The following is a 27,313-nucleotide window of genomic DNA, read 5'->3' on the forward strand; positions in this document are numbered from 1 at the left end:
GGGGGTTGCGGAGCGGCGAGTGCACAGGACAGATGCAGCCGAACTCCTGGCAACACTAAGGCCATGATTCTAAGTTTGCGGTAACACACTCAAAACAGGTCCAATCTGCAATGAATGTTTTCCACTCTGCTTTCTTCCACTGTTTAGGTAGGCAGAGAGTCGAATTTAATAGGGTTTGGGGTTTTGCCAGGTGGGTGTGTGGGAGGGAAAGGCAGAAACGGGGGGCTGAGTGTCTCTTAATGAGAGGTTTAGGGATGGGCGAAGGATGCCTAAAGATCACAGAACCCAGATCAAAGTAATCTCTCTGAGTATATTCAAATGTACACCTACTGATATGTAAATACTGACTATAGAGAATATCAAAATAGAATAATCTTAAAGATGGGGAAAATATAAGAAGATTCCCAAGACATGCTACCAAAAGGGTCTATCTACTATCACAAGCTTAACCTCATTCTTCCGACAGCCATGCATCTGTTTGTTCTAGATTTACCAAAAACAAGGGGCTTCCTAGGAATTTTTCTTTAGGTAAAATGATTCAATCTCTAATTATATTAGATTAAGATAGAGCCTTCCAAGAAATTAAGCTATTCCTTAGATTAGTCAACAGAGTACTATCATAAATGAAGTAGAAACCCACCCAGAATGAATTCCTTAAATAATATCGAGAAGATCTTACTGGTTCTTCATTATTTCAAAACATGGTATCTATGTGTCGTATTAACATATCTTAGCCCAGTAACTGCCATCAAGTTATCGGTCTATAAACAGAAGCAGCGATTATCACTCATTACTACATGGCAGACATGAAGACTGTCTTCAGGGAACTCAGAAAATCACAGGAGAGACAGAAAATTCAGTGATATCCGCGTGGTACGTAATATATCCAAGGTGCCGTGGGAGCCTTAGAAGGGACAGGCAGCCTAGCCTAGCAAGATGTGGTGGCAGGGCGGTGTGTGGAGGGAGGAAAGTTGATTTCATGAAGTCAGTACTGCCAGCAGGATGAGTCAGCCTTAGCCATGAGAGTAAAGTGCATCTGAGGCAGAGACCGCGCGAACCAAGGCAGGACACGATAAGAGAGCACGTACCTTACAGCTAACCCCCTCTGTGATGATGTCAGTTCTTCATCCTTTCGAAACATCCCTGAAAAATAAAAATAGGGACTTTTATCAATTATGGTTTCCTCCAAGAAAAGAATGGTGTTTTTCCCCATTCACACTTCCACCACTTTTCTCATTGGAAATTCAAGCTATAATCCCAATTTTGGAATAACTGGTTCCTTTCTTTCTCATTGCAACACAGGTTCAATCACATCAAAGGACCACCACGTAACTCAACACATCTAGGTCTGTAGGAGAGAAACAACACACATCAGGGCACAAATCCGGCTCTTCTCTAGAGGAAATCATTATTAACTTAAAAATTCCAAAATCCTAGCATATTTTATAGCAAACACTATGACTTTCAAAAGGGGGCATTAAGATGTTTCTATTATTAGATGATTTAAATGACTAATCAGTATTATGGGCTACAAGCTCAACATAAAGCAAGGAATGATTTCCTTATTTCTCGATGACTCTAAGGAATGAAAACTGTACTCATATACCTTCTCCATCCATTTCTTTACCTTCTCTCCCCAAAGAGGAGGACACGATTTACAATTACACATCAACTTATTAGATTCTAAGCCCAATTTAAAGACCAAAGGAGGACTACATTAAGAGGCAAACAATATACTTAGAAATTATTTGTAGGTCTTCTGTAGTAGAGGGTACAGGATGGGTGATCTATATATACAGTGGGGCTAAAAGTCCCATGCAAGAAGCTCCCTAGGCCACTACGAATGACGGGTCTGACAGGGATGCTCCTCCAGTCTGTGAAGAAACCAGAGTCAAACTCGTGACTCATAGCCCAGACTTTTAGCATTTCCTATGGCAAGGTGTCCATTCACTGAAGATATAAAATACGAATATATAAATATTTATGCTAAAATTATATGTCACTGTGTGTGTGTGTATTATATATTAAGGGATAAGGGGCATGGGGAAAACATCAAATATTAATAAAAATGTAACACAGAGATGAAGCAGGGACTAATAATACTTGATTGAGATCAAATGTCTATTTCCTTTATATTTTAAATTGCCACTAATGTGGGTACTATGACAGGATCCCATTCTTTTACTCTGTTTTTGTCACTGGATCAAGTGTGAAATTGAGATTAAACACTGCAGAAAAATAAATACACTTTAACGTAGACAGAGTTAAAGATTCCCCTCTCTGACCTCCTTGAATACAGAGCAGAAAGTTAGGGTCATATCTTAGGTGAAAGTACATTTGAATAGGATTTCTTTCAGTGACGAAAGATTAATTTCTAAATTCTTACCATCATGAATTTCATAAGCCAAACTAGTGATCTTCTGGGTAATTATCATCATTGGGCTGTGACAAAATAAAAAAACAAGTATTTGAAAGCAGAAACTTAAAATAATACTTTGATATATGAAAAACAGTTTATTCTGCTTATACAACTACAAAATGCTGACTTTTTTTTAACATACAAAAAGATCTTGAAGGGATTTCAAAGAGCTAATCCAGGGGCTGCTGTGTTTGGGGAAGGTGTAGGAGCTGAGGGATCCAGGCCTTCTCCCTTGCTTTAAAAAAAAACAGGAAGGGAGGGAGGGAGGGAAGAAAAGAAAAGACAAGAGAAGGGAAGGGCAGGGAAGGAGGCAGGCACAGAGAGAGAGAGAGAGAGAGAAAGAGGGGGAGAAACGCCTGCTCAAGCTCCACCTGAGACCCTGCGGGAGCAGCATCACCCGCCCCTCATTGGCGCCCTAGAACTCGAGGCCAGAGGAAGGAGCCCCCAGGCATCAGGCGTGGCCTGGGCTTCCTGATTCTGAGTTTTCAACGTACCATGCTGCCTTTTGCCTCAGTTGACCTACAGGTGGAAAGTGAGTTGGGAAAAGGGGAATAGGTAGAAAATTAAAAGAGGTTGGGTGAGAAATGTAGAACAGAACAGGAGGGATGCGGGAGGAAGAAAGAGGACAGCTTGCTGTCCGGCTTGCTGGTCTGGGACCCCGGGACTAAGGGCCTGTGAGAGCCGCCCTTGGCCTAAAGCACCCTTCAAAGAGGGCTCTAAGTCATGCCACAATCAGGAAAATGGCAATCTTTTCTCCATATTTTATAATCTCTAATTGAATGGATAGTTTGGAAAGGAAAAATAAATAAATCCACATTTTGAAAGCCACCAGGATATACATTTATCCTTTATTACATTAGCTTACAGACATTCATGTTACAGAACAATTAATCACAAGGTATTTATTTATATTTTTGGAATTTCACTAAAACCGGGAAATCCTGTTTTGCCTACAGGTAGAGAGTGAGCGTCACCTGCTCGGAGTCCGCATGGCCTCCGTTGTGCAGGGAAGGCAAGGCGTTGGGGACAGGCCAGCCACGCCACCAGCGAGTGCAGGAGGAAGCTCAGACCCCACCACGGAGACCCGGTGCTCCTCCACCTGCCCCAGCGCTCAGAGCATGAGTGGTCAGTGTCCACTCCACCTCTGGCCAAACACGAGCATCCTTCAACACGTAAAGAAAGGAGGACGCCATCAGGGGCCATGAGAACTTACGGCTCATTCTCCTCACCCAGCAGGCAAGATCTCTCTCTCTCACACACACACACACACACACACACAACCTGTCCTGTCCGATGACAACTGCTCTCAAACTCAGTGCATGAGGGAGGAGATTCCCATTCGGTTCCCTTAGAAGTCAGTTCTTCCTTTTCTACCACTCACTCTCAGGGAACGACCCCTCAGCCGACCCATCCTCCGGGCTGCTACGAGTACCCAGCTGCCCTGTTGGCTTGCAGGATGTTTCACGGGCCTCTGAGGTTTGTAAAAACAATGATTCCCACTTCCCTGAGGGCAGAGAATCACTTTTCTCATCCTGCCTCATTCTCTTCATAGTTTAGTTCACCAAAGAATTATAAAATACTCTTCAGTTCTAAATTCTAATTCCCATTTTCCCTCAAACATAATAAAAACGGTATCAAATCATGGAGTTTATCCGCTCAGTGACATACTAAACTGTTAGGTACATATATGTAAGATGCCCCATAAACGCACATATGTGCTTTCGGCGTGCACGCCCTTTGTGGCCCGCGCGTCCCGGCAGCCCCAGGCAGTTCCTGCGCTATCAGGTGTGCGGCCGCAGGTCGGCTCCGGGAAGTGACCTGGGCTGGGACAACGGGCCGTGTGAGACCGTGCTGCTCCATCCGAGAACCACGCTCCCTCACAGGGATGGAAAGAAGGCAGGCAGCCGAGCTGAATGCTCCAGAGTCTTTCCAAATAGTGCTCCGTCCACTTCGACCACTCTTTCTGGAACTGTTTTGCAAGGACAGCTCCTTCTTCAAGTCCCAGCTGAGAAGTCACTTCGTACTAGAGGCCCACTGGACAGCTCTGCCTCACGTAGGCCCTCAGCCACGATGCCCACACTTGTCCTTCATTTAACCTTAGCTTGTTTGCTTCCTTCCAAATATTTTTAGGTTCATGGGTGTTTCGTTGATCCAATTACACTGGCTGTTTTAAAATCTCTTTCCTTTCTAGAAAGTCCATGAGGTAAGGAACAGTCTTTTTCACTACTGAATCCCCAGCGCCTAGCCCAAGATATGTGCTAAATACATATTTTTAAAATGCCAAATACATGGACTCTTCTAAGTGTCCAGTCAAGATCTCTTACTCCTTCTACAGGTTGATCATACTCCCTCCTGCCTGTCCGTTTTCATCTGTGCTTGAAAGCATTTACCACACTGTTTTGTAATTTTTTTGGTTTACTTTCCTGTCACCACAAAAGTCATGGGCTACTGAACACCAGGAACACTGCCTTATTTATCTCTGCACCTTCGATACTTGGCATACACATGGGCTCAGAGAACCAACTGGTTTTGCAAAAACATCTCAACATCATTTTGTTTCCTTTACTGGTGATCATTAGCCCTGAATATTCCCTTTGTTGTTGTTGTTGCTTTTTTAAGATTTTATTTTTTATTTGACAGAGAGACACAGCGAGAGAGGGAACACAAGCAGGGGGAGTGGGAGAGGGAGAAGCAGGCTTCCCACGGAGCAGGGAGCCCGATACGGGGCTCAATCCCAGGACCCTGGGATCATGACCTGAGCCGAAGGCAGATGCCCAACGACTGAGTCATCCAGGTGCCCCTCCTTTTGGTTTTAAATGGCTGGCAATTCTGCTGCCTCTGGTCCAACCTGTCATGGGGTGGGGGCAGGGGGTGGCAAATGTGAGAGTAAAATGCTAGAAGGCAGAATTACTACAGAAAGACTCTGAAGGAGTAAGTTATAAATGAAAATAAGACAGTACTACAGTAAAGGGTTCAGTAAGGCACGAACAGATTAATGAGAGCTCAGAAAAGTAAACCAGAGGGGAAAATGGACAGATGAGTCCAACACAGGCATGTGCAAGACCAGGAAACAACAGAGTGATGGGGAAGGAGAACCAATCTCACCTCACTACAGCCGAACCCAGGGTGCGAAGAAAACACTTCTAAATGAAAACAACTCCACTGTTCTCAAAGAGATTACCTGCAGTGGTTCTTAACAGTGCATTTTGTTCATAAATACTTGTTTCGGTGACTCAGACATTATTTCACTTATACTTTTACTGACATTTTAACTACCTGTTGACTGCATCTGGCGGAGTCTGCAATAGCTAATCACTTCCCGGGTTCTAGAAAGTCTGCGATCACTTGATGTGAATCAGAGAGGCCCTCTGGCTTCCCCCAAGGTGGAGTCTGAGGGATGGAGGAGGGAGAGAAGGTGGAGGGCTTCAGAACCTCCACCGAGTCCGCTCTGGGCTGCGAACAGAGCCACCTGTACCTTCTACATGATGACATCACTGTATTTGGGTGGAACGACACGTATTTACTCCTGCTGGCACTCTGCTAGGAATGTGGGAAAATATGGAATCTAACTGTTCAAAATAAATACTTCAATTGATGAAATAGTTTCAGGTAATATTTTTTAAAAGCCTATCTGATGTAAAGAACTAAGAGCTCTACACTTCTTAAAACTTAAAAGGATGGAAAAGTTAAAAATCATTTATATGCATTTTTTTGTCCCTACAAATAATGAGAGTAATAGGATTTAGTTAGAAAATGAACACCGGGTGATGGGTATCAAGGACAGCACGTGATGTGATGAGCACTGGGTATTATACGCAACTAATGAATCGTTGAACACTACATCAAAAACGAATGATGTACTATATGTTGGCTAATTGAACATAATAAAAAAAGAAAGAAAATGAATGCTAAAAAGAATAGTCACTTTCTTAATTGTCCATCATCTCTAGGAGATGCTGACTCTAAAGCCATTTGCATACGAATGTGACAAAGCAACGGCAAGCACCTGCCAGGTCAAAGGTCAGTTTGCCACCAGGGTATAAGTCACCTGACAATAGAGACGCACTGTCAATTCTCCCCCGTAGTCATCTCTTTCCTCCACAAACAGCAAAAACCCCTGCAGCCAAACAAGCCCCACACACCGAATGCCAAAGAATACACAGGGAGACATGATGGAAAGGGCATGGGTTTCTGAGCCACGCTCATTCATTCACCTTACTCCCTCATTCAGAAACAGGTGTTCAACAAGCACCTACAATAAACCAGGTGCTGGAGACACAACCGTGTGCAAGATGAAGGTCTCGCTGCCACAGACCTCACAATGGACCAGACAGAGAGAGATAAGAAAGGAATAAACAGGTAAATGCCTCGTATACCAGATGCTGCTGAGTGCAGAGCACAGGAACGAAGCAGGGCCGGGGAAGAGGGAGTGCCCACACAGGGTGATAATTGGCCTCACCCTAAAGGAGACATTTCAAGCGAGAACAAGGCAAAGAGCAACTTGTGGAGGTTAAGAACATCCAGGAAGGGAGAAAAGCAGTTCAACGGCCCTCAGGCAGAAATGTGACTGGCCCAGGCGGAGATGGGACTGGAGCAGGTGTGGAGGGGAGACACAGGCAGAAGCTGGAGACAGGCGGGGGCAGAGGTCGGACCCGGAGGGCTTCTGAAGGGGCAAGTGAGGACAGGCTCTGAACCCAGCGACGCATGAACTGGAGGGTTTTCGGCACGAAGTCATCTGGTTTTAAATGGATGTATTCTGGCTCTGGGCTGAAATAGGCCAGGATAGGATGGTGGGATAAGTAGGCAGAAGAGGGTGACAGCACGTGCAGTCTGACGTGGAGCCCAGCTGTCGTCAGAAGGTAAAGATGACAGCATCTGATGACGATCTGACAATGGATTGGATGTAGGGTTTGAGATCCGAGGCCGCCAAGGTTTCTGACCAGAGCAACTACCTAGAAGGACGGAGGCAGCTGAGAAGGAGCACAGGAGGGGCAGGGAGGGGAGGCAGGGAGTCTGTTTTGGGCACATCCAGTGCGAGGTGCCTCCTGGACCCCCGGGTGGAGGTGCGGGTGGGGACCAGGCAGCCGGCCACATAAGTCAGAAAACTCCACCCAAATCCTGCCCCGCCAGCAATCCCTTGTGGGAGACTGAGAAACTATTTCACTTCCCCCCCAAATTATTATCTAAAAAATCGAGGTAATGATGCCACTGTGTAGATTAAATAAAGTAGCAATAATGACAAATACCTCGAACAGTATCTGAGACACAGCAAATGTCTGATAAAACCTTCCTTTAATAAATATTGGAACTGCTACTAGGCATCAGGCACTGAAGGACATGATAATTAGCTGTAAAGTGTGGTCTCCAGAGAGGCTTTCTCACTAAAACAGGAGATAAACAGGTATGTGAATAACTGTAGAAAAAAGTGTTACAAGCCAAAGGAGACATTTGAAGGTATGTGTGCAGAGATGAGAGAAACCTCAAACCGAGGGGACAACCTGGAGTCGGAGTCATATCCCCTGGGCCTGTAGAAGGTGCACGGACGGCTGGCCCGCGAGGGTGCCCCGAGCAGGGGAACGGGCTGGGCAACAGTCCGGAGAGGAGAGCAGGGCCACGAGGCTGCAGCATCAGGCAGCGAGGAAGACAGGCAGTCGGTGGGGGCTGAGGGGCAGGGCCAGGCACACCCCGTGGGGGGCGCAGAGCCTTTAGAAAACTGCAGATGTCCGATAAAGATCATTATAGCCCGCTGCTTTGTGAGCGACAGAAGAGCGGAAAAGGCTTAGGGAGGGTGGAAGCCAGATCATTCAAGCCATAGAGTAGCCTGTTTGCTCTTGGTAACCTGACCTACGTTAGTAGGAGCCAGACAGAAGGTCTCCTCTCACCAGATGTAGGTCAAGGTGTGGGAGACACTCCCTTGGGATGAAACAGGATCGACGGAACATTAAGGTTCAGCAGTTGAGTAATTTACATCCAACCCACTTACAACACAGTTAGTGGGCTCCGTGTGACAGGAGGGTGATGAGAGCGGGGGCCTTCTAGAACTTAGCACAGAGCACAGAGAGACATCTACAATTAGACTCTCGACTTGAGCAAGGCTTTCCAAAAGGAGTACATGCAGGGCGCCTGGCTGGCTCAGCGGGTTGAGGGTCCGACTCCTGATTTCAGCTAGGTCATGATCTCGGGATTGTGAGATGGAGCCCTGCTTTGGGCTCTGTGCTGGGTATGGAACCTGCTGATCTTTCTCTCCCTCTGCCTCTGCCCGCCCCCCCAAATAAAAACAAAACTTAAAAAAAGGAATGCATGTGACAATCACACCTGTAGCTTTTAGACCCATGGTCTGTCCCTTATGCTGGACAGGACTGTCACCTACAAAAGTACTTTGCACCCAGCAAAATGTACAGCATGTCCTCAATACTCAATACTCCTGGCTGAATGGACACAGGAGTAAGCAGTACTAAAATGTTTGCTGAGGACCTGGTACTATGTAGTTAGCTATAAAACATATCCTTAATTTGAATGGAAAATTATGTCATGTACATCTCCTGGATGCACTAAGCTATCCCTTCAGCACAACAAAAATTGACATACTCTAATCAGAACTCATTACCTTCCTGCCAAAAAAATATCTGTTCTCGCTTCCACCTACAAGTTATCTTCAAAGAAGGCAAGCATTTACCTTTCTTCTGTCTCAACACCATTTACTGAATAATCAAGAAGGGCTTTCCCCACTGGATCTATAATCCCACCGTTTCTATTCTGTACCTTTATTTCTCAGATCCCATGAGTATGTTTCTCTCCCCTGGCTTCATGGCTTTGTCTATTCCTGTGTCAGTCTTGTAACATGTAAGCGCCTGCTACTTGACAAACAGTAGTGTGTTTTATACTGAAATTGCTATTCTCGAGCACTTACACTTATAGAGAAATTTTTCAGTTCATCTCATTTCCCTCAAAACCCTACCTTGAGCAGCATGACACCTACAGATTAACTTGAGAGGAATTACCATCTTTATAATACTGAATTTTACCATCTAAATAACAAGATGTTTCTCCAGTTAGTGTTCTTTTATAATCTACAGTAAAGTTTTATAGTTTTCTACACAGAGGTCCTGTGCGTTTCTTTTTACATGTATTCCTAGACATATCATAGTTTTTAACTGCTTGTGAAACTAGGATCCTTTCTCTATATTTGCTAACTGGTTATTGCTGATATAAAGGGAAGCTACTTAATTATTTTACACTTCTTCTGTATCTATTTTCTGAGGCTAGCATGAAAGTCAAGACTTCAGTAGCTTTTCAACCTTTCTGCGAAAAGAAACTTCTATTAAGAAGTGAGTCCCTTAGCGGCGCCTGGGTGGCTCAGTGGGTGAACAGTCTGCCTTCCGCTCAGGTCCTGATCTCAGGGTCCTGGGATCTAGCCCTGCATCAGGCTCCCGGCTCAGCAGGGAGTCTGCTTCTCCCTCTGCCCCTCCCCACACCCCGCCCCCGCTTGTGCGTTCTCTCAAATAAATTTGTAAAAAAAAAAAAAAGTGAGTCCCTTTTATCTGATCAACATTTTAAACATATCTTGAACTCATGCCTAACTACACACACACACACACACACACACACGCACACACAGTCATACGCACACACAATATCAGTTTCCCGTGCCTCATGCAAGTAAGATTGCCCCGTACAAAAGAGCTCCCATGTGATTCCTCAGCAAGAGCCCAGCTTCACTTCCTGTGCTGCCAAATTCAGGGCAGCATGAGCTCTTAGGACAAAGGATGGTTCACTGTATGCAACTCTACCTTCTGCAGACATCCAGCATTTTGGATATTTACCCTCATCAGGATCAAGTTACGATCTTTTCTGCTCACGTGTTAAACACACTCAAGACTTCTAAATGCCTAAATATTTCATTAGGGAAAGAGTCTGCCTCTAGATGGCTTCTTTTCTGTCCTGTGTCCAGTTAAGAAAAAAAAGAGTCCTTCAACTTCTGCCAGATGGCCTCCTTCAGCTAATTTGTCTCTGCCTAATCTTTATCAGTTTACTGCTGATGGTCAAATGTTTCCTCCTAAGGGATAAACATTACACATTACACTGGGAGTTTTTTATCAGGTTGTCCATCTTTAACATGCTATGTTGTTTTTCTTCCACATACTTAAACATTTTAAATTATATTTAAATATTGAAATGAAATTTTAAATTTCAGCAGCAAAATACTTAAAGCCATGTCATATAAAGCTATTTTTAAACATGCATCTTGCTCTTACTGCAAACTGCCCTCTAATTTGTGGGCCACGTAAGTACTCTTTTCCAATAGGATGTGAGCAGCAGTGGTGAGGAGGCATGCCCTCCCTTTGCTCATCAACATAATCACGAGGATTCCAGAGATGCTGGAGGAGGTGAAGCCCTGAGAAAGAAGCTTCCCTAAATGCGTGTGTGAAGCAAAGGGTCCCTCCTTAGAGGACTGCCAAGTGACTGAGAAATAAACATGTGTTATGCTGAGCCACTGAAACTGTGTTGTTTCAACAGCAGTTGGCCTATCCCCAGCTAGAGAGTAGTAGTAAACAAGAGTTTAGAATGTCAGGTAAGAGAAATAAGAAAGGTAACAACTGAGATCAAACCAAAGGCGGGGTGGTGAGGGCCCAGCAAACAGTGCGTCATGCAAATCCGTACTCACGCCGACCGCATCCGTGACTTCAATTTAGTGACGTTGGATTACTTTTTAAATCTGGCAGTTTAAAAATACAAGCAGCACGATATTTTTTAAATGAAGTAGTATGTGGAATCCCAAATATAAGCTAGAGACACAGAGCAGTTGTGGCTGAAGTAAGACTGGAGGGCAGAGCCTTGCCTGCTTAGCGCCCCTCGTACGTGGCTATAGTATCCGAGCACTCAAGAAGGCAATTTGAAAATTCATGACTTTACAGTATTAACTTCCAGATGCTCATGTTAACATTTCTGTTATCAACATGCATAAACTGAATTTGTCAAGAGTATTTTTTTTGTTTCTATTTCATACCAAATGCTTAATTCATTTCTAAATTCATTATAACGCAAACACGAAAGCTATGACGTTGTCTCTTAGATTGCACAGCTTCGCCCACATTGCTCAGGTTGTTCTGCATTGTTTGTTATTCTCCTCCCCCATTCTTCTCACTGTATTGTCTTTCTTCTTTACTAAGGTATTATTATTATTGATTCAGTAAGTGTTTATTTAATGCCACTATGTGCTAAGCACGAAGGATACCCCGATGAACAAGACCAGTAGGGCAACTGCTCCCAGGAAGCTTAAACTAAGTGATCTTGACTCTTGTAAGCATTCACAACTAGTTCCTACTTTCATTATACCCTAACGACAACATGCGACCTGGCTGACGTCTTCAAGTTCTGAAGATTTTCAGTAGCCCAACATATTTACTGATCCTGCCTGTTAGCTCTTTTCCTGCAAGAATATGTATTATTTATAAGCTAGATCACCAGCATCTATTCTCCTTTTCTGAATTCCAGATATATTTCTCTATACTACTCAACATATCTCTAATTTAACTAGGTTTTTTAGTGTATTTTATCAGTTCGCTTTGGCTTGGTTTTGTTTGTTCTTTTGTATGCAACCTCCTTTCATCCAAACCCGTTTTTAAGTCAGTTTTAAAAAAATAAAATCTACTTAAATCCCATTAAGGAGAAAAAAAATTTCATCTTCTAAAATTCTCTTGTTTCACAGCAGTAATTTTTCTCTAAGCTCATACAACTTTGGTCCATTTCTAATGTTGAATTAACTGTTTTTCATAGATGCCATGATATACTTTATTTTTTCCACTTTGCTTATCCTTAGCAGAGGTCCCTTTAGAAAGACGGTGAGCACGTTGGTCCTTAGGGACTTGGACTACATTTATCTTGGAGCAGACATTTAATCAGTTTTGTTACAGGACAAAGAGTACCACAGAGGAACTACCTCCCTTTTGAAGGAACAAAAAGGCAGAAGTTATTTCCACAACTCAGTTGAATACTAGACATAAGAATATAGAACATTCCATAAAAGTGAAATGCGTACAAGTAAAATACATACTCAAGTGTCTTCTCTAGGAAATTCAGAAGACAAGGTGAGGCCAAGGACCTCTGGTCCAAAAAAAAATCTCGGGGTATTAAGAAACAAGAAGAAGTGACCAGATCTTATACAGAAGCTGGTGAATGACTATACAAAAGAGGCTCAGGAGAACAAAGAAAGAAACAGAGAGTCAAGGACAGACTCCAAGGGGCTGGTTTTCAATAGTTACAACTGATGACAGAAATTTCCATGAAATTAGAGAATGCTTCCATTATCAGAATGCCATACAACAAATTTAATTGCTACATATTTAGAAATTGTATATAAGTCAACTTAAAAGGACAGGTTATTTTTGTGACTTATACAGCACCATAAAAGACCACGTTACAAGAAGAAAACATCTAAATTTGGGGCGCCTGCTTGGCTCCATCGGTTAAGCATCTGACTCTTGATTTCAGCTCAGGTCATGATCTCAGGGTCGTGAGATCAAGCCCCGAGTCAGGCTCCTCACCCAGTGGGGAGTCTGCTGGATATTCTCTCTCTCTCTCTCCCTCTGCCCCACCCCCCACTCGTGCTCACTTTCTTGTGTGCACTCTCTCAAATAATCTTTTAAAAAAAAGAAAATGTCTAAATTCACAGAATTTTCAACTAAAACATCTGTCGATCACTTTTCATTTTAACTACTAAATGCACCATATGTTGTCCTTTCATCAACATGCTAGAATAGATAAAACAGGCTACTGAGTCAAAGTGTTACTCTTACCCTGAAAAATCAGCAGAGTATTGTCCATAATCAAAGATATAGACTCTAGTAATTTGGCACACTGTGAGGTATCCCAAAGCAAACACAAAACAATATCTGGAAAACAAAAATAAACTAGATTAGTGAAAATAAAAGATTCATTTTGTTAAAAAATACATTTTAAAGTAATTTATTAACCATGATTCAAAATTTAAATGGTTCAAAAATTAAATATTTCTAGATCTATTCCACAAATAGCTTTCTTCAATAAACCGTAAAAACTCTCTCCTAGTATCTACTTTACTTTTGTAAATTTTGTACCATCTTCAATGGTAGATGCATCTAATTACTGCTTTTATTAATTTTTTCCTTCTGAAAGACCTCCATGAACCAAATTATATATATGAAAGTCATATTCACAAGTATAAAACTGTGAGTACTGGTATTTCTATTTATTCCTCCTTTTTTTTTTTAGAAAACACAATTTGGCCCAAAAATATTTGGCTAAATTATACATTAAACAAATTCTTAATAGGATTTTAAAAACTTGTTCTCAACATTATAAAATCATTCATCCTTAGTGTGGATCAGGTGGCATTTGCTCACATTTTATAGGCGTGAACATTTAGTGATTTTCACATTCTCAAGGTACTTGGGACAGAGTTACAATAATTAAACACATAGTATGGAAAAGAATTTACATATCAATATGAAGAGAACAGAAACAGATTCTAGAACACATAACACTGCATAGGATGAAGGCTGAATTGCAAATGAGCAGAGAGAGATTATCATCTAAACAGTTAACAATATAATTCTAGATAGACTAAAGAACTACTGTCAGGAGAAAAACCAGAACACACAGGAAATGTGGATAAATATCCAAACGTTCTCAAATTGGGGAAGGACTTTCTAAACATTGATCACATAGAAGAAATCAATAGGAACAACTCAATATATTTGGTTACTTTAAAATCTTAAGTTTCCTGCATAGGCAATTTCAGGTGGTTTTATGAAAGAAATCTTTTAAACTTGGGGGCGCCTGGGTGGCTCAGTCAGTTGAGCGTCTGACTCTTGATTTCAGCTCAGGTCATGATCTCAAGGTCCTGGGTGTGAGCCCCGCGTTGGGCTCTGTGCTCAGCAAGGACTCTGCTAGAGGATTCTGTTTCCCTTTTCCTCTGCCCCTCCCGACTCGCCATGTGTACACTCTCTCTCTCTCAGATAAATATTTTTTTTAAAAAGAAATCTTCTAAACTTTAGACAAATAGGTAATTTTGATCTACTTGAATTATTCCTGGGGAGGGGGGTGGAAGGAGGATAGCTTCCTAATTCAAATGTTTTACAAAACTAATATACTCCTGATAACTGTATCTGACAAAATAGCACACATGCATACTCACACACAGAGTGCTGACAAATCAAACTTAAAATAATGTCTAAAAATCATGTGGCTGACTGTGTTTCCCAAAGATGACCACAACAATATCTCCCATTTCATATGCTCTTCTATAACCCGACCTTCTGCTCCCCCCATTACGAACAAGAGTCTATTTCTCTATCCACTTTGAATCTGGGTTGGTCTTCCAGCTCCTCTGACCAGTAGGTTACGGCAGAAGTAATACTTTGCTAGTTCCAGGCATAGCCATAATTAGCCTGGCACTTTCTACTTCTTGCCTTTTGGAAGTTGATTGTCATGAAAGAAGTGTGACTATCCTGAGACCACCACATGGAGAGGCTCTGGAGGATGAGACACCATGCAGAAGAGAGTGAGACAGACAGACACCAAATCGTAAGACGTGTGAGTGAAGAAGTTGATGCCATATCAAAAAGAGACCATCTATCCAGTTGAGCCTTTTCTGAATTCCTGACCCACAAAATTATTAGGAAAATAATATACCTATTTGTTTTAGGCCAACACAGTTTGGTGGAGTGGTAGAATCAGAACAGAATTTGATAAGTGAAAATGGGGTGCTACCATAATAAAAACCTGGAACACAGAGCACAGGCTTGAGGACTGGGTGCAGACGGGAAGTGTAAAGGCCTTAAGGAGATTGCTAGTGAAGATCTGAAGGGCAGTAAGGAAACTGTCGCTGGAAGCTACAGAAATTGCTAACACTGCTGCTCCATCCAACCAACATGGAAAACAGAACACATTCCACTAAAAGTGCCAACTGGTTCCTTCTAGATGCGTACAGTAAGGTATGGATATAAAGAGATGAACTAAAAATGAACAGTATTCAGGTTTTTAGCAGAATTTAGAAAAAAAATAGAGCTCAGGATAATCTTTCCAGTCACAAAATATTCTCAAAGATTTCACAGTAAAGATGAGGTGAAGAGCATTCTTTAATGATACCGCAGAAGATGTAAGGGCACATCTTTAGAGGACCTCTCAGAAAAAAAACAACAGTTTCCAAGAATCTTAAGGTTATGCCTCTGAGACTCTCTGCTAGACAAGAACGTTTTCAAGAACCTGGAGGATGCTGTCCCACAGCACGTTCAGACCATAGTAAAAGAAGACGGTCTAAAAGAGGCCGTGGGTGTGGCTTCTGTCTAATGCAGGAGATTTAGAGACATAGGAAGCCCACATGAGTCTTTAAGAGAATTATACGAGACTGGATGGAAAGGGAGAAGCAGTTCAAAATGAAGAGATCTTTCTGTCCCCAATTATCTACTGGTAGGTAGCAGGCTAAGAAAGCTGTTCAACCACAAAATCTGGCCATTTCTTGTATAAAAGGAAGGATAGCTCAGGGTGCAGAGAAAGAGCCACAGAGAACAACTCACAGGGATGAGGTGGGGCACTACTCAAGGAACGGGTAAGAGGTGTCCATCTGGACTTCACAATTGCTATGGACCAGAGATTGCTAAGAGACTTACATTCCTCTCCTCTTTTAACAGAAAGATCTACTACAGTTACCCTCTCACTGTTCACCGTTGTATATTGGCTACTGGGTGGAAGGAGACAAAAACTTCCCCATTGGTCCTCACATGAAGACGAGCTTAATTTGAGGAACCACACTGAAGAAGCCTCATCCACAGTAGACCCAACTTAGATGAACAGATGGAGGTGTCAAGCTGGATGCAATAAGGAGGTGACACTCTGGGGGTCTTGGGAGGAAGAGAGAATATTTTTATGCAGGACGTATGTATATTGTGGGGGCCAAAGGACTGTCTCCAAATTGCTGCCCCCAGTAAAAACCCTACTGCACATGTAGCTCCAAACAGCAAGAGATGGAATACAATCCTCTTCCCCTTGGAAGGGGCTGGACTTAAGAACTTGGTTTACCGACAGAATATAATGGAAATGACTTCCTGAAACTTCAAGGCCCAGTCATAAGAAGTCTTGCAGCTTCCTCCATTTCATTCTTGAAATGCTTGTCCTTAGCATACTCTGAGCCCAGCCATCACACATGAGCAGACCAAGCCCGCACGGAGAGGTAACAGTCCCAGTCAACAATCCCAGCTGATCTCCCAGCCAACAGTCAACTTCGACTGAAGGGAACCATCTTGGATGTCAAGCAGTCAAGCTTTCAAATGACCACAGCCCCAGCCAACATGCAATAGCACCCACATAAGTCCTTGAGCAAAGACTGTCCAGCCAAGTCTAGCCAACACACAGAACCATGAAAAACAATAATAAACTGCCATGAACCCACCGAGTTTGGGTGGTTTGTCATGCTGCAAAAGATAACCAAAATAATTCCTTAGTAAAGAGTTTAGCGTACTACAACTAATGGTAATTTAAAATAAAATATCTTGATCAGGTAGGGCTTATTTGATAAATGCAGGTATGAGTCACTATAAAAGGACTAGTGATATCTATCATCATAGTGATGTACCAAAGGGAAAAACAGTTATAGTCAATACAGAGAACGCCATCTAATAAAATTTAACAATGTTTCCATGTAAGAATTAGAACTCTCAGCAAACTAAGAGAGAAGGATGCATTCTTAACATATAAAAAAAATTGTCAGAACACTCGGTACTTTGTCAGCCCTGAGACACTACTAAATCCTGGGGAAAAGCATATGGAAGTTTCTGAAGTGGGAAAGAAGTAGGATATGTGTTAGTTTGGATGAACTTAATCTTAGACTTACTCTGAAAATTCAAATAACATAAAGTCCACTCTTCTCAAATTAATCTCTAAATATAACATCATAATCCCAATCAAAATCCTAACAATACTTCCAGCGGAACCTGACCAACTGACTTTCAAGGTCTCCTGGAAAACTAAACAAACATATGATGAGGAGGACTTGCCCGATCCCTGCAGATAAAAGAACATGTCACAGTGATTTATAATGTAGTATTGTTTCATAAACAGATCAAAAGATTAACCAAACAGAGAAGAAGATTCAAAAAAAGACTCATCCAACTGCAAGTTTTTGTTTATTAAAAGCTGGCATATGAAATTAGTGGGAGAAGGATGAATGAGGTAAATGAGGTTTAAAAGTTAGCTCTCCTTTCAGAAGTAAAAATAGTTTCCTGGTTCGCACTACACACACACATACAAAAATCCAGGTTAATGTAAAAAAAAAAAAAAATAGGACAATAAAAAGTACCAAAATAAAATACAGAGGAATATCCTCAAAATCCTGGCATGGGAAAATCCTCATAAGCATGACAAAAATCATAAATGCCATGAAGATAAAGTCTGACAAATATTTACCATATAAACACTGGAAATTTCTATAGGACAGATGACAGAAAATTAAATAACAGAAATTGTTTACTACACGTAGATTAATATCTTTAGTAAGAAAATTCCACAAATCAGTAAGAAAAGGATTAAGAAATCAAGTGAAAATGGATGAGAATGAGAATGAGTAAATAATAGAGTTTAAAAAAATTATAAAGTCAGACCATTTAGAAAAATAAATGAGGAGTGCCTGGCTGGCTCAGCTGGAGGAAAGGATGACTCTTGATCTCGGGGTCATGGGTTCGAGACCCATGTTGGGTGTACAGATTACTAGAAAAAATAAATAAACTTAAAAAAAGAAAAGAGATTCAAGATAAGGAATGATCAGGAAATCATAATAATAATCCAGAAATGCATATTAGAATTAGGGGTACCTGGGTGGTTCAGTCAGTTAAGGGTCTGACTCTTGGTTTCAGCTCAGGTCATGATCTCAGGCTGTGAGATCTAGCCCCGCGTTGGGCTCCACACTGGGCGTGGAGTCCACTTGGGATTCTCTCTCTCTCCCTTTGCCCCTTCCCCACCCACGCCCTGGTCAAGTGCTCTAAATAAATAAATAAATAGATAGATAAATAAAATGATAATACTTGTCCAATATCACTGGCAAAAGTTTAAAAATAGGCAATATCCAGTTTGGGTAGGGAAAACAGGCATTCTCAAATGTGGTTGGTGGCGATGAAATTTTAAACAGCCCTTTTTTTGGTGAGTGATTTTGTAGTATACATCAGAATTTGTACATACTCTTTGAGCTGCCAATTTCACTTTCTGGAGTCTATCCTAAAAAACAAAAATACTTACATATATTTACAAAGATCTACACATAGATACTCACTAAAGCACTGTATTTTCATGATGAACAGTATCTCCAATACGATATAAGTTAAAATAAGTGGAAATAATAAATAGAAAGCCCCACTATGGAATTCAGTAATAGTGAGTAAGGGGACATCTATATGCACACACAATGAAGGTCAGTTAAGCAGAAAAGGTGAACTAAAGAATAATCCCATTTTAGGTACCAAGAACCTAAAGATACACAGATGTAACCACATATTATACACACATTTGTGTGTATATAAACACATACTGATATGTCATGGAAAAAGTTCTAGAACACAACTGTAGCAGACACTCTAGGTTGACCCACTCCGTGTGCATTTCTGTCTCCATTGTCCCCCGCTTTCCTCTACTATAGAGGTCAAAGAGCTAAATATTCAACGCCCAGCCTCCTGCAGCTAGACGTGGCATGATGCACAGATCCTGCGTATGCAGAAGTCTGCTGAGGTTCCTGGAAAAGACTGAGGTCTGTGCTGTCCGCTATGGTCTCCACTGGCAAGAGTGTTCCAGATCTAGTTCATACCAGCTCATGAAAGCTGTTAGTTTAAGAATTTTTGTAAACTGGTGGTTAAACACAGCCATTATTAAAAATTAAATGTGAACATAAAACAAAATAAATAGTATTACAAAGGCATTAAATATTCAAAACTCATCACCTCAATTCCTTCTTATCATCTGCTGTCTTCTGTGCTCTGGAGGCTATTCACATATCCTGCATCTGCCTGATGGAATGCTCTAGAATGGTGAGCTACTGAGCATTTCTTCCCAAACCCATTCAGGGACTTCAAGTTAGTCACTTCAAGGCTACCAGAATAGAAGCATTTACACTATAAAAACTGGCAAACACTATAAACTTTCTTGATCATTTAAACCAAGGATCAACAAACTAAAGGCTGTAGACCAAACTCTGCTTACTGCCTGGTTTTGTAAGTAACGTCTTACTTGGCCACACCCATGCCCGTTTGGGTACACGTATCTGTGGCTTCCTCTGCCTTCCAACAGCATGGCTGAACGGCTGCAACAGCAACTGTAATGATCCTCAAGGCCTAAAATATTTAGGGAAAGTTTACTGACCTGAATTAGAATTAAAATGCTGAACAAAAAGATAGGGGGAAAATGATGAAGAAAATGCTAGTAATGAACATTAAACTTTTAAAAGGGTGTCATGACTACAGCCATTGTATTGAACAAGAAAGGAAGAGGAAATAGTCTCCTGTTATGCAAAACCCATTACTGGGGCAGCAAAGAAGTTGCTCACACATGGACAGATGAGTGAAGTTCCAACATACATCTTCCTTGTCTGATTTTCATCTTACTCGTTAATATAAACAGAAATATCAACCAACATTCAAATTAGAACTGCCTTCATTTGTCCACGATATAAGCAACTTCTTTACTGAACTGGAGGGTAACCATTTATTTGTAGTCTGATTTTGTCAAATCACGGATGAAGTGCAACCACAGGTGAGCCTTGGAAGAGTTTGGCAAAAATTAATGAAAGCATTCTGTAAGAATCGACTGGCTCTTTTTACAATTTACAATGAAGAGTATTGTATATTTTATTATTATTTGTAAATTATGTACTATCTTTCCACTGTATCAGTAAAATTTATAATAAATTTGCATATGTGTATTTATGCATCTTGTTTCCCCAGAAAGCCTGTTAGTTGCTAACATTCCCAGCGTATCACTGACCAGCCACATGTGGTTACGGAGCACTTGAATTGCGGCTAGTCGAAATTGAGATGTGTTATAGCTGTAAAATACACTCTGCTTTTTGAAGCCTTCACCAAGAATTTAAGATCTCTCATTAATATTTTTTATACTGACTATATTTTGTAATGACAATATTTTGGATACATTGGGTAAAATAAAATATATTCTTTTTTCCTTTTTAAACTGTTGAGTGTTGGAAAATGGAGAATTACATCTGTGGCTCACAATGTATTTCTAATGTATGGTGCTAGATAATTTTCCTGAAAACAAAAAAGGGGAGAGACAGCTTGTGTGGCTTTTCACACTTTTGAATTCTTTCTGCCCAGAAAACAGATCTAATGGTTGTTGTAGCAACCACCTTGCCCCGTGAGGTGGCAAACAGGCTCAGATGACACAAAAGAGCAAAAGAGTCCTGCTTCTTTAACGACACAATGAGCTGCTGCATGGGCTCTGAACAACCTAATCCAGCAAGAATCCCAGGTGGTGAATTTTGTCCCCTATTATCTGCCACTGAAATGCATTTCGAGCTGATGGCAAAGCACATTTAACTTCCGTTGTTTTCTTCTGAGTTAGATTGCAGGGCGAGGTGACGCGGCAAGCCCGTGACTTTTCACACTCACAAATCAGCAGAAGAAAGCGGCCTATGCGCCAGTACGTATGTGCCTGGTATTATCGTTAGGGCTATGCTCAAGGCATGAGTTCCACCGAGTGCCTTCCAGCAGAAAAATAGACATGCAAATACACTCCAGACAGAACGGACCTCGGTGTAAATAATGGCCCCATCACTCTTTATTATTCCTACCTGTGACAGTACAAGAGTTACTTTAAAAAGGCAGACACACAGGGATCCTGACGACTCTAACTCAATCAACTGTGATCTTGTCCTTCTTGTAACTGCCTGATTTATGGGTAGGCATAAAACTTAGGTCTGGTCAGTGAAACTTGACATAGAGCTTCTGGAAAGTCTTTGCTCCTTCCTGAAGTGTAACCCTTGCTATTGTCATGTCTCTAAGTGCAGCATTCACCTTTAGCTTATAAAAGGAGCCAGCCTATGGACAGTCAATACATTAGGATGGCAAAATAGAAAAGTTAAGCAGAGCAAACAGTAGAGCTTTTTGATGCCCTGGTTAAGCCTGGGTTGCTGAATTAGCCAAAAGGAGCTGCCTTGCCTCATGACTTCTTGCTTTGAGAGGTAAATCTTTCTATACTGTTCACACCACTATACCACCATGAGTTGGGATTTCTGCTGTTTGCAGCCCAAAACATCCTGATATAATTATTACTTATAACAAAATTAAAGCAACAGCATTTGAAGAACTCTAGAACAGAACATTTTCTTATTTGTTAAAAGTTGAATTACTGCCTCATTTCAAAAAGAGAAATCACATCTAAAATATTTATTCATTTAGATATCAGCTACAGAGTGGAGACTGTTCAGGAAAAAAAAGAGAGAGAGAGCTCAGGGACTATGGGATTAATGACCAGAAATGCTGAGGGGAAATGAAAAAGAATTCTTCCTGAATGAGGAAAACAGGTAACATCACCAAAAGGTTCAAAATCCTAATGGGAGCAAAGACAAAATCGAACAAATGAGTAATTGTTTTAACGTGCTGAAATCAAATTAAATTGTTCACTTTTCCAAGGTGCATGAGTTCAGATGACGTTGGTTTTTGCTCAGCTTCAGAAAAGCCTTGCACATCTGTATTCTAACTCACTGTCTTCTCCTTATTTTGCTTTTCCCTCTGTCTATATTTTCCCAGACTCTGTTTGCTTATACTTTGGTCTTGAAATTAGGTACTTATAGTTAGTTGTGAAACCCTGAAACTTTGCTCTTCTCTTTCAAACACACTGTTGGCCAACCTGTAGTTTTTGCATTTCTATATAATATTTGAAACAGCTCTAAAAACACATGAACACTATAAAACAAAAAGCATATAAGCAAACAGGGTCTTGGAAAGAATACACAGAGGGGGAAGGCAAAATAAGGAGAAAGTCAAGTCAGTATTCTTATATGTAAGTCTTGTGCAAAGTTAGTCACGTGGATCAATAAGCAGAGTCGAATCCAGAAATAAAGCCACACATATAGATGAGTTGCAATCTAATACAGAAAAGATGGTATTTGCAATTAACAATGCCGGGACAAATGGATATATGAACAGAAAAAAAGTTAATTTCAACCTGTAACTCATAACATACACAAAAATTAGCTCAGAATGGATCAGTGATCTAAGCCTAAACAATAAAACTTCCAAAAGAAAATGTTCATAATCTTAGGGTAGATGAAGATTTCTTAGAAAAGACACATAAAGCTCTAAACTATAAAATAAAAAATTGATAAGGTGACTTCAAAATTTCCAAGTTCTGTTCCTCAAAAATCACCACTAAGATAACACTTATCATGATGAGCCTGGAGTAATGTATGGAAGTGTTCAATCACTAAATTGTCCACCTCAAACTCGTATCACACTGCATGTTAACTATACTGGAATGAAAATTAAAAACCTAATTTAAAAAATCACCACCAAGAAAATGAAAAGGCAAGTCACAGATGAGGAGAAAATACTCCTAATTCATAAAACTGACAAAAGACATATCGAAATATAAAAAGAATGAATTGTAAAATAATAATAAAGTTCGAGTTAGAAGATTTGAACAGACATGTACCAAAAGAAGGTGTCCAATTTGTCAATTAGCCCAAGAGAAATGCTTGACATCATTAATCATGAGAAATCTGAATTAAAGTCATAGTGAGGTACCGCGAGACACCCATTAGAACGACCGTTGAAAAGTACGATAAAACCAAGTGTGGTTGAGACCATTCAGCAGCAGGTACCCTCACACTTCACCCGGGGGAATGAAAATTCATAGAACCACTCTGGAAAAGTTTGGCAGTTTCTTATATAATTAAAATATACTTTCACCCTATGTCCCAAAACTTCTTCTGCTGCACACATGCAAGAGAAATTAAAACATACATCCATCGAAGACTTGTACAAAAGACTTGTACAAAAATGTTTTAGAAGTTTTATTCGTAATAGCCCCAATTCTGAAACAACCCAAATGTCCATTAATAAACAAGTGAAAGGAAACATAAATTATGGTACATACATTCCGTACAATGGAAAGTCACTCAGGAACAAAAGGAACAATCTGTTGATAACATGACGACATGGACGAATTTTAAAACATTAAGCTGAGTTAAAAAAAAAATGGGGGGCAGACACAAAAGATTATATATTATAGAGTTCCATTTATACAAAATTCTAAAACAGGCAAAACTAATCTCTAGTGACAGAAAGCAGATCACTGGTTGCTGAGATGAACAGGACTGATTACACAGGGAAAGGAAGAAATTTTGGGAGATGAGTAAAAACGTTCTCTACTTTGATTTGCGTGGTGGTTACAGTTTATGCATTTGTCCAATGTTAACTACGCTGGAATTGAACTGAACTGGTGGTTTTATTTTGTTTTAGGTAAATTATACCTAAAGTTGATTAGAACTTATTTTGGAAACAAACACATTGTATACAATCTCCTTTGTGTATTCCTCCTCATCCTGGGGCCCCAGGGTTTGCTGTTCTTTTCCAGGGACACTGATTTCCAAGAGGATGTCACCCTGCCCCATGATTTCACATACCTTCTGTATATTGATAGCTCCCAGATTCTCAAGCTCCAGCCTAGATACGCCTCCTGATCTCCAAACTCAAACAACCAACAAGCTACTTAACATCACTAGGTGTTGCCTAGTAAGTCAGTCTTTGGAACTTAACATGTTCCACGTAGAAATCCTGATCCCACCAAAACTACCTTTTCCCTAGTTTTCTCCATCCTGGTAAACAGCACCATCTCTCATGCAGTTGCTTTGCCCAAAAAAAACTAAAGTCATTTTTGATGTATCTTTGTGATTCCCATCCCCATATCCCAGATCTCCAAATCCATCTTCATATCGCATATCATTATGACTCATATCTATACCCAAATCTATCTACAAATATACACGGATTGAGTAATTCCCACTGGAAGCGGGTCTGGGCCTGGACTGATGTAATAGCATCCTGATTAGTCGACCTTCCCCTGCTCCCTCTCTAGTCTGTTATAAACACTGCATCCAGACTGCTCAAGACTCCCCAACAGCTGCCCACCACACCTATAACAAAATCCAAGTTTCTTCAAGAACTTTTGTTAACCCAGGATCTAATTTTTTAAAAAAATAAAACTTTTCTTTGGTTCTACTGGATGAATGATACACATTCACAGAGACTTTTATTTTGATTACAACCAAGAAGTAAGAACTATTAAGGACTGGTAACATTAGGACATTACTGATCCTAGAGAAGCCCGGCAACATTGAAAGCACCCATCACATGTGTGCACAGGCAGATCACAGAAATTCTAGCAATTCAGGGGGAAGGACAAGTTAATTACCATCAGTGTTGTCTGAAGTTGGCCATGATTTTCAACTGGTGCTATTTTTGCATTAACTAATTTGGTGAGATAGGGCTCCATTTCACTTTAAAGATATTTTGTTCTTGTATAATTGCTTGTTGCTAAACCATCCTTGGTCTAGTTGGTTCCTCTCCCTCTGTCTCCTTGGCACTGCTGGGTGGAAACACGATGCTGACAGCAGCAGGCTCAGGTTAAAACTGCTAGTGGGTCACAAAAGACTTTAAGTCAAGGATCTAGTTCTATTCAAACTGGTATCTCCAAACCTTACCTCTACGTGCTGGCACATAATCCTGAAGCCCATAGGTTATCGTTTAATTTTGAAAAGAGACTCCACTCAGTTTAAACAAACACCTGTAAGTAATTCTCCAAGCCTACATATCAAATCCATTTCTCTCAAAATCGATCCCAAAATTTCTATCCACAACTACACATTTCTACTCCCAGAATACACCATTTCAAATTAAATAACTACAATTCACCCAATCTAGCTAGCCTTTTTATTTTTTATCTAGCTAAACAGCAATAAACATAAGCCAAGAACTAAAAATTAAATATTGGTGGGGTGCATTAGATTTAACTCTAAAGATGCCACTACTGGGAAATGCAGACTGAAAAGTACTCAATAAATAATTTATAGGAGCAGAGATTTGTAAAGATCACTGCCTGAAAATTATTCATATTTTCTATTTAAAAAAATTATGATTAATCAAGTTTGTCTGTTTTCATTTAGTGGTTTTTATGTGGAAAGCGACCTGAAGAATTGTTTTTCTATGCAATGGCATCTGAAAGTCAAGTCAACATCCCAAAGGGGGCTCACCTCTTCTTTTGTCCCTATTCATAAGAAAGTCGTACATGCACAGAGTTTCAAAGTCAAAGGGCATGACATGCTCGTCACGACAACCGTGTGCAGGCCCACACACCCACTCTCCTGGACCAATCCCTGGATGGGCAGGACAGGCAGGCCCCTCCACAGCACCATCCTCTGCATGCACTTCGGGCCTTAGCTCTCCCAACACCTTCATCTCTGACTTTATACCTCGGAGAGCGGACAGCTTACTATCACTTCAGTGGAGTTTCAGGGAAATGTGTGTGTTTAATCTGCCATAGACAACTGGCCGTCGCAAAATTCCGCCTTAAGGCCATTATCAAAATGTCAGGTTTCTAAAATCTTTTTGATAATTTCCTGAATTTTATTCTAATAATCCAGTTATACATTTAATGGACTTTTAATAAATGTGTTACGTTTCTCATTTTTTTTCTCTGCACGCAATAGCACATTCTAAGATACAGTGTTTCTGCTGAAGTGTTACAATTAACAGTTTAATTTATTCTCAAATAGCCAACAAGTGATAAATCAACTATCCAGCCATGTGGTCTAAGAACCAAGTTCCAAAGCTCCTTCCACTATTACCACATTTATAAACACACCCTCTTAAAGGTAACAATGGCCAGGGACGCCTGGGTGGCTCAGTCGGTTATGCGTCTGCCTTTGGCTCAGGTCATGGTCCCAGGGTCCCGGGATCGAGTCCCACATCGGGCTCCTTGTTCAGCAGGGAGCCTGCTTCTCCCTCTCTCTCCCTCTGCTTGTGCTCTCTCTGTCAAATAAATAAAATCTTTAAAAAAAAAAAAAAGATAACAATGGCCATTCTTCACATTTTAAGATCACATGTCTTATCTTTTCCTAGAGTTGGTTGTTAAAGACGTCTTTTGACTCAATACACTTGCCTTTTATAGAGGAATAGAAAGAAGAGAAAGATACAAGTCAGGGACGTTGTCACAATGTTTGAGAGCCAATCACCAGTAACAGTGCTGGCTTTCGGAGGATTAGCTCCAAACCAGTTACTTCCATCTCAAAATATCCCTGGTGCTCCCTTTAGAATAGCTTTACCACACTTTGTGAACACTGGTTTCTTAGCTGTCCACAACCTTCACGACACTGAGCTAAACCATCCTCAAGGAGTTTGACAAAGAGAAGACATTCTCTTCAGTTCTGTTGGGTGGGACACGTGCATGCGAGTGAATGGTGGTGATGAATACGGGGTACGGAAGAATTAGTATGAAAAGATCACCACAGGCCAGAAAGGGAACGGAAGGCTCCTCCCAGGATGACAAAGTCTATGTCGGCTCCAAACACAGAACAAGAGTGACAGAGAAGATGCTGCTTCCCAGTTAAATTGAGTGTGTCGAGCCAAGAGTCAGCATACCGTGCCATGGCCAGAGTGACACTTATCTAGCAAAAACTGGGAAAAACAACAGGAAATAAGCTTAGTTGGTAAAACAAGGTTCTAAGTATTCTGAAGGGCATGGATTTCTTGAATATGAATATTTTGGGTATTCTCCTGTAGGCATTCAAAGGTTTTTGAGCAAAGAAGTAATAGGATGAAATAGTTATTTGGAGAATAATAAAGACTAATCAATGTATATGAT

General features: G+C 40.9%; 1 protein-coding gene across 3 annotated transcripts in view; it reads right to left on the reverse strand.

Moving 5' to 3' along the window:
* The window catches only part of MBOAT2 (membrane bound O-acyltransferase domain containing 2), a 123,420-nt gene that overhangs the window by 27,420 nt on the left and 68,687 nt on the right, over positions 1–27,313 (reverse strand). For all 3 annotated transcript variants that reach the window (XR_004302490.1, XM_032430206.1, XM_032430207.1), the window contains exons 4-6: positions 13,216–13,311; positions 2,387–2,442; positions 1,089–1,143 (exon numbers count right to left, since the gene is read on the reverse strand). Coding sequence is in view for 2 of the 3 variants with exons in the window: in XM_032430206.1 (XP_032286097.1) it covers positions 1,089–1,143; positions 2,387–2,442; positions 13,216–13,311 (207 nt within the window). In the remaining variant the exon portion in view is untranslated. The remainder of the gene's footprint in view (positions 1–1,088; positions 1,144–2,386; positions 2,443–13,215; positions 13,312–27,313) is intronic.

Source organism: Phoca vitulina, unplaced genomic scaffold, assembly GCF_004348235.1.
Source record: "Phoca vitulina isolate PV1807 unplaced genomic scaffold, GSC_HSeal_1.0 scaffold42, whole genome shotgun sequence".
In the NCBI taxonomy this organism is placed as follows: Eukaryota; Metazoa; Chordata; class Mammalia; order Carnivora; family Phocidae; genus Phoca; species Phoca vitulina.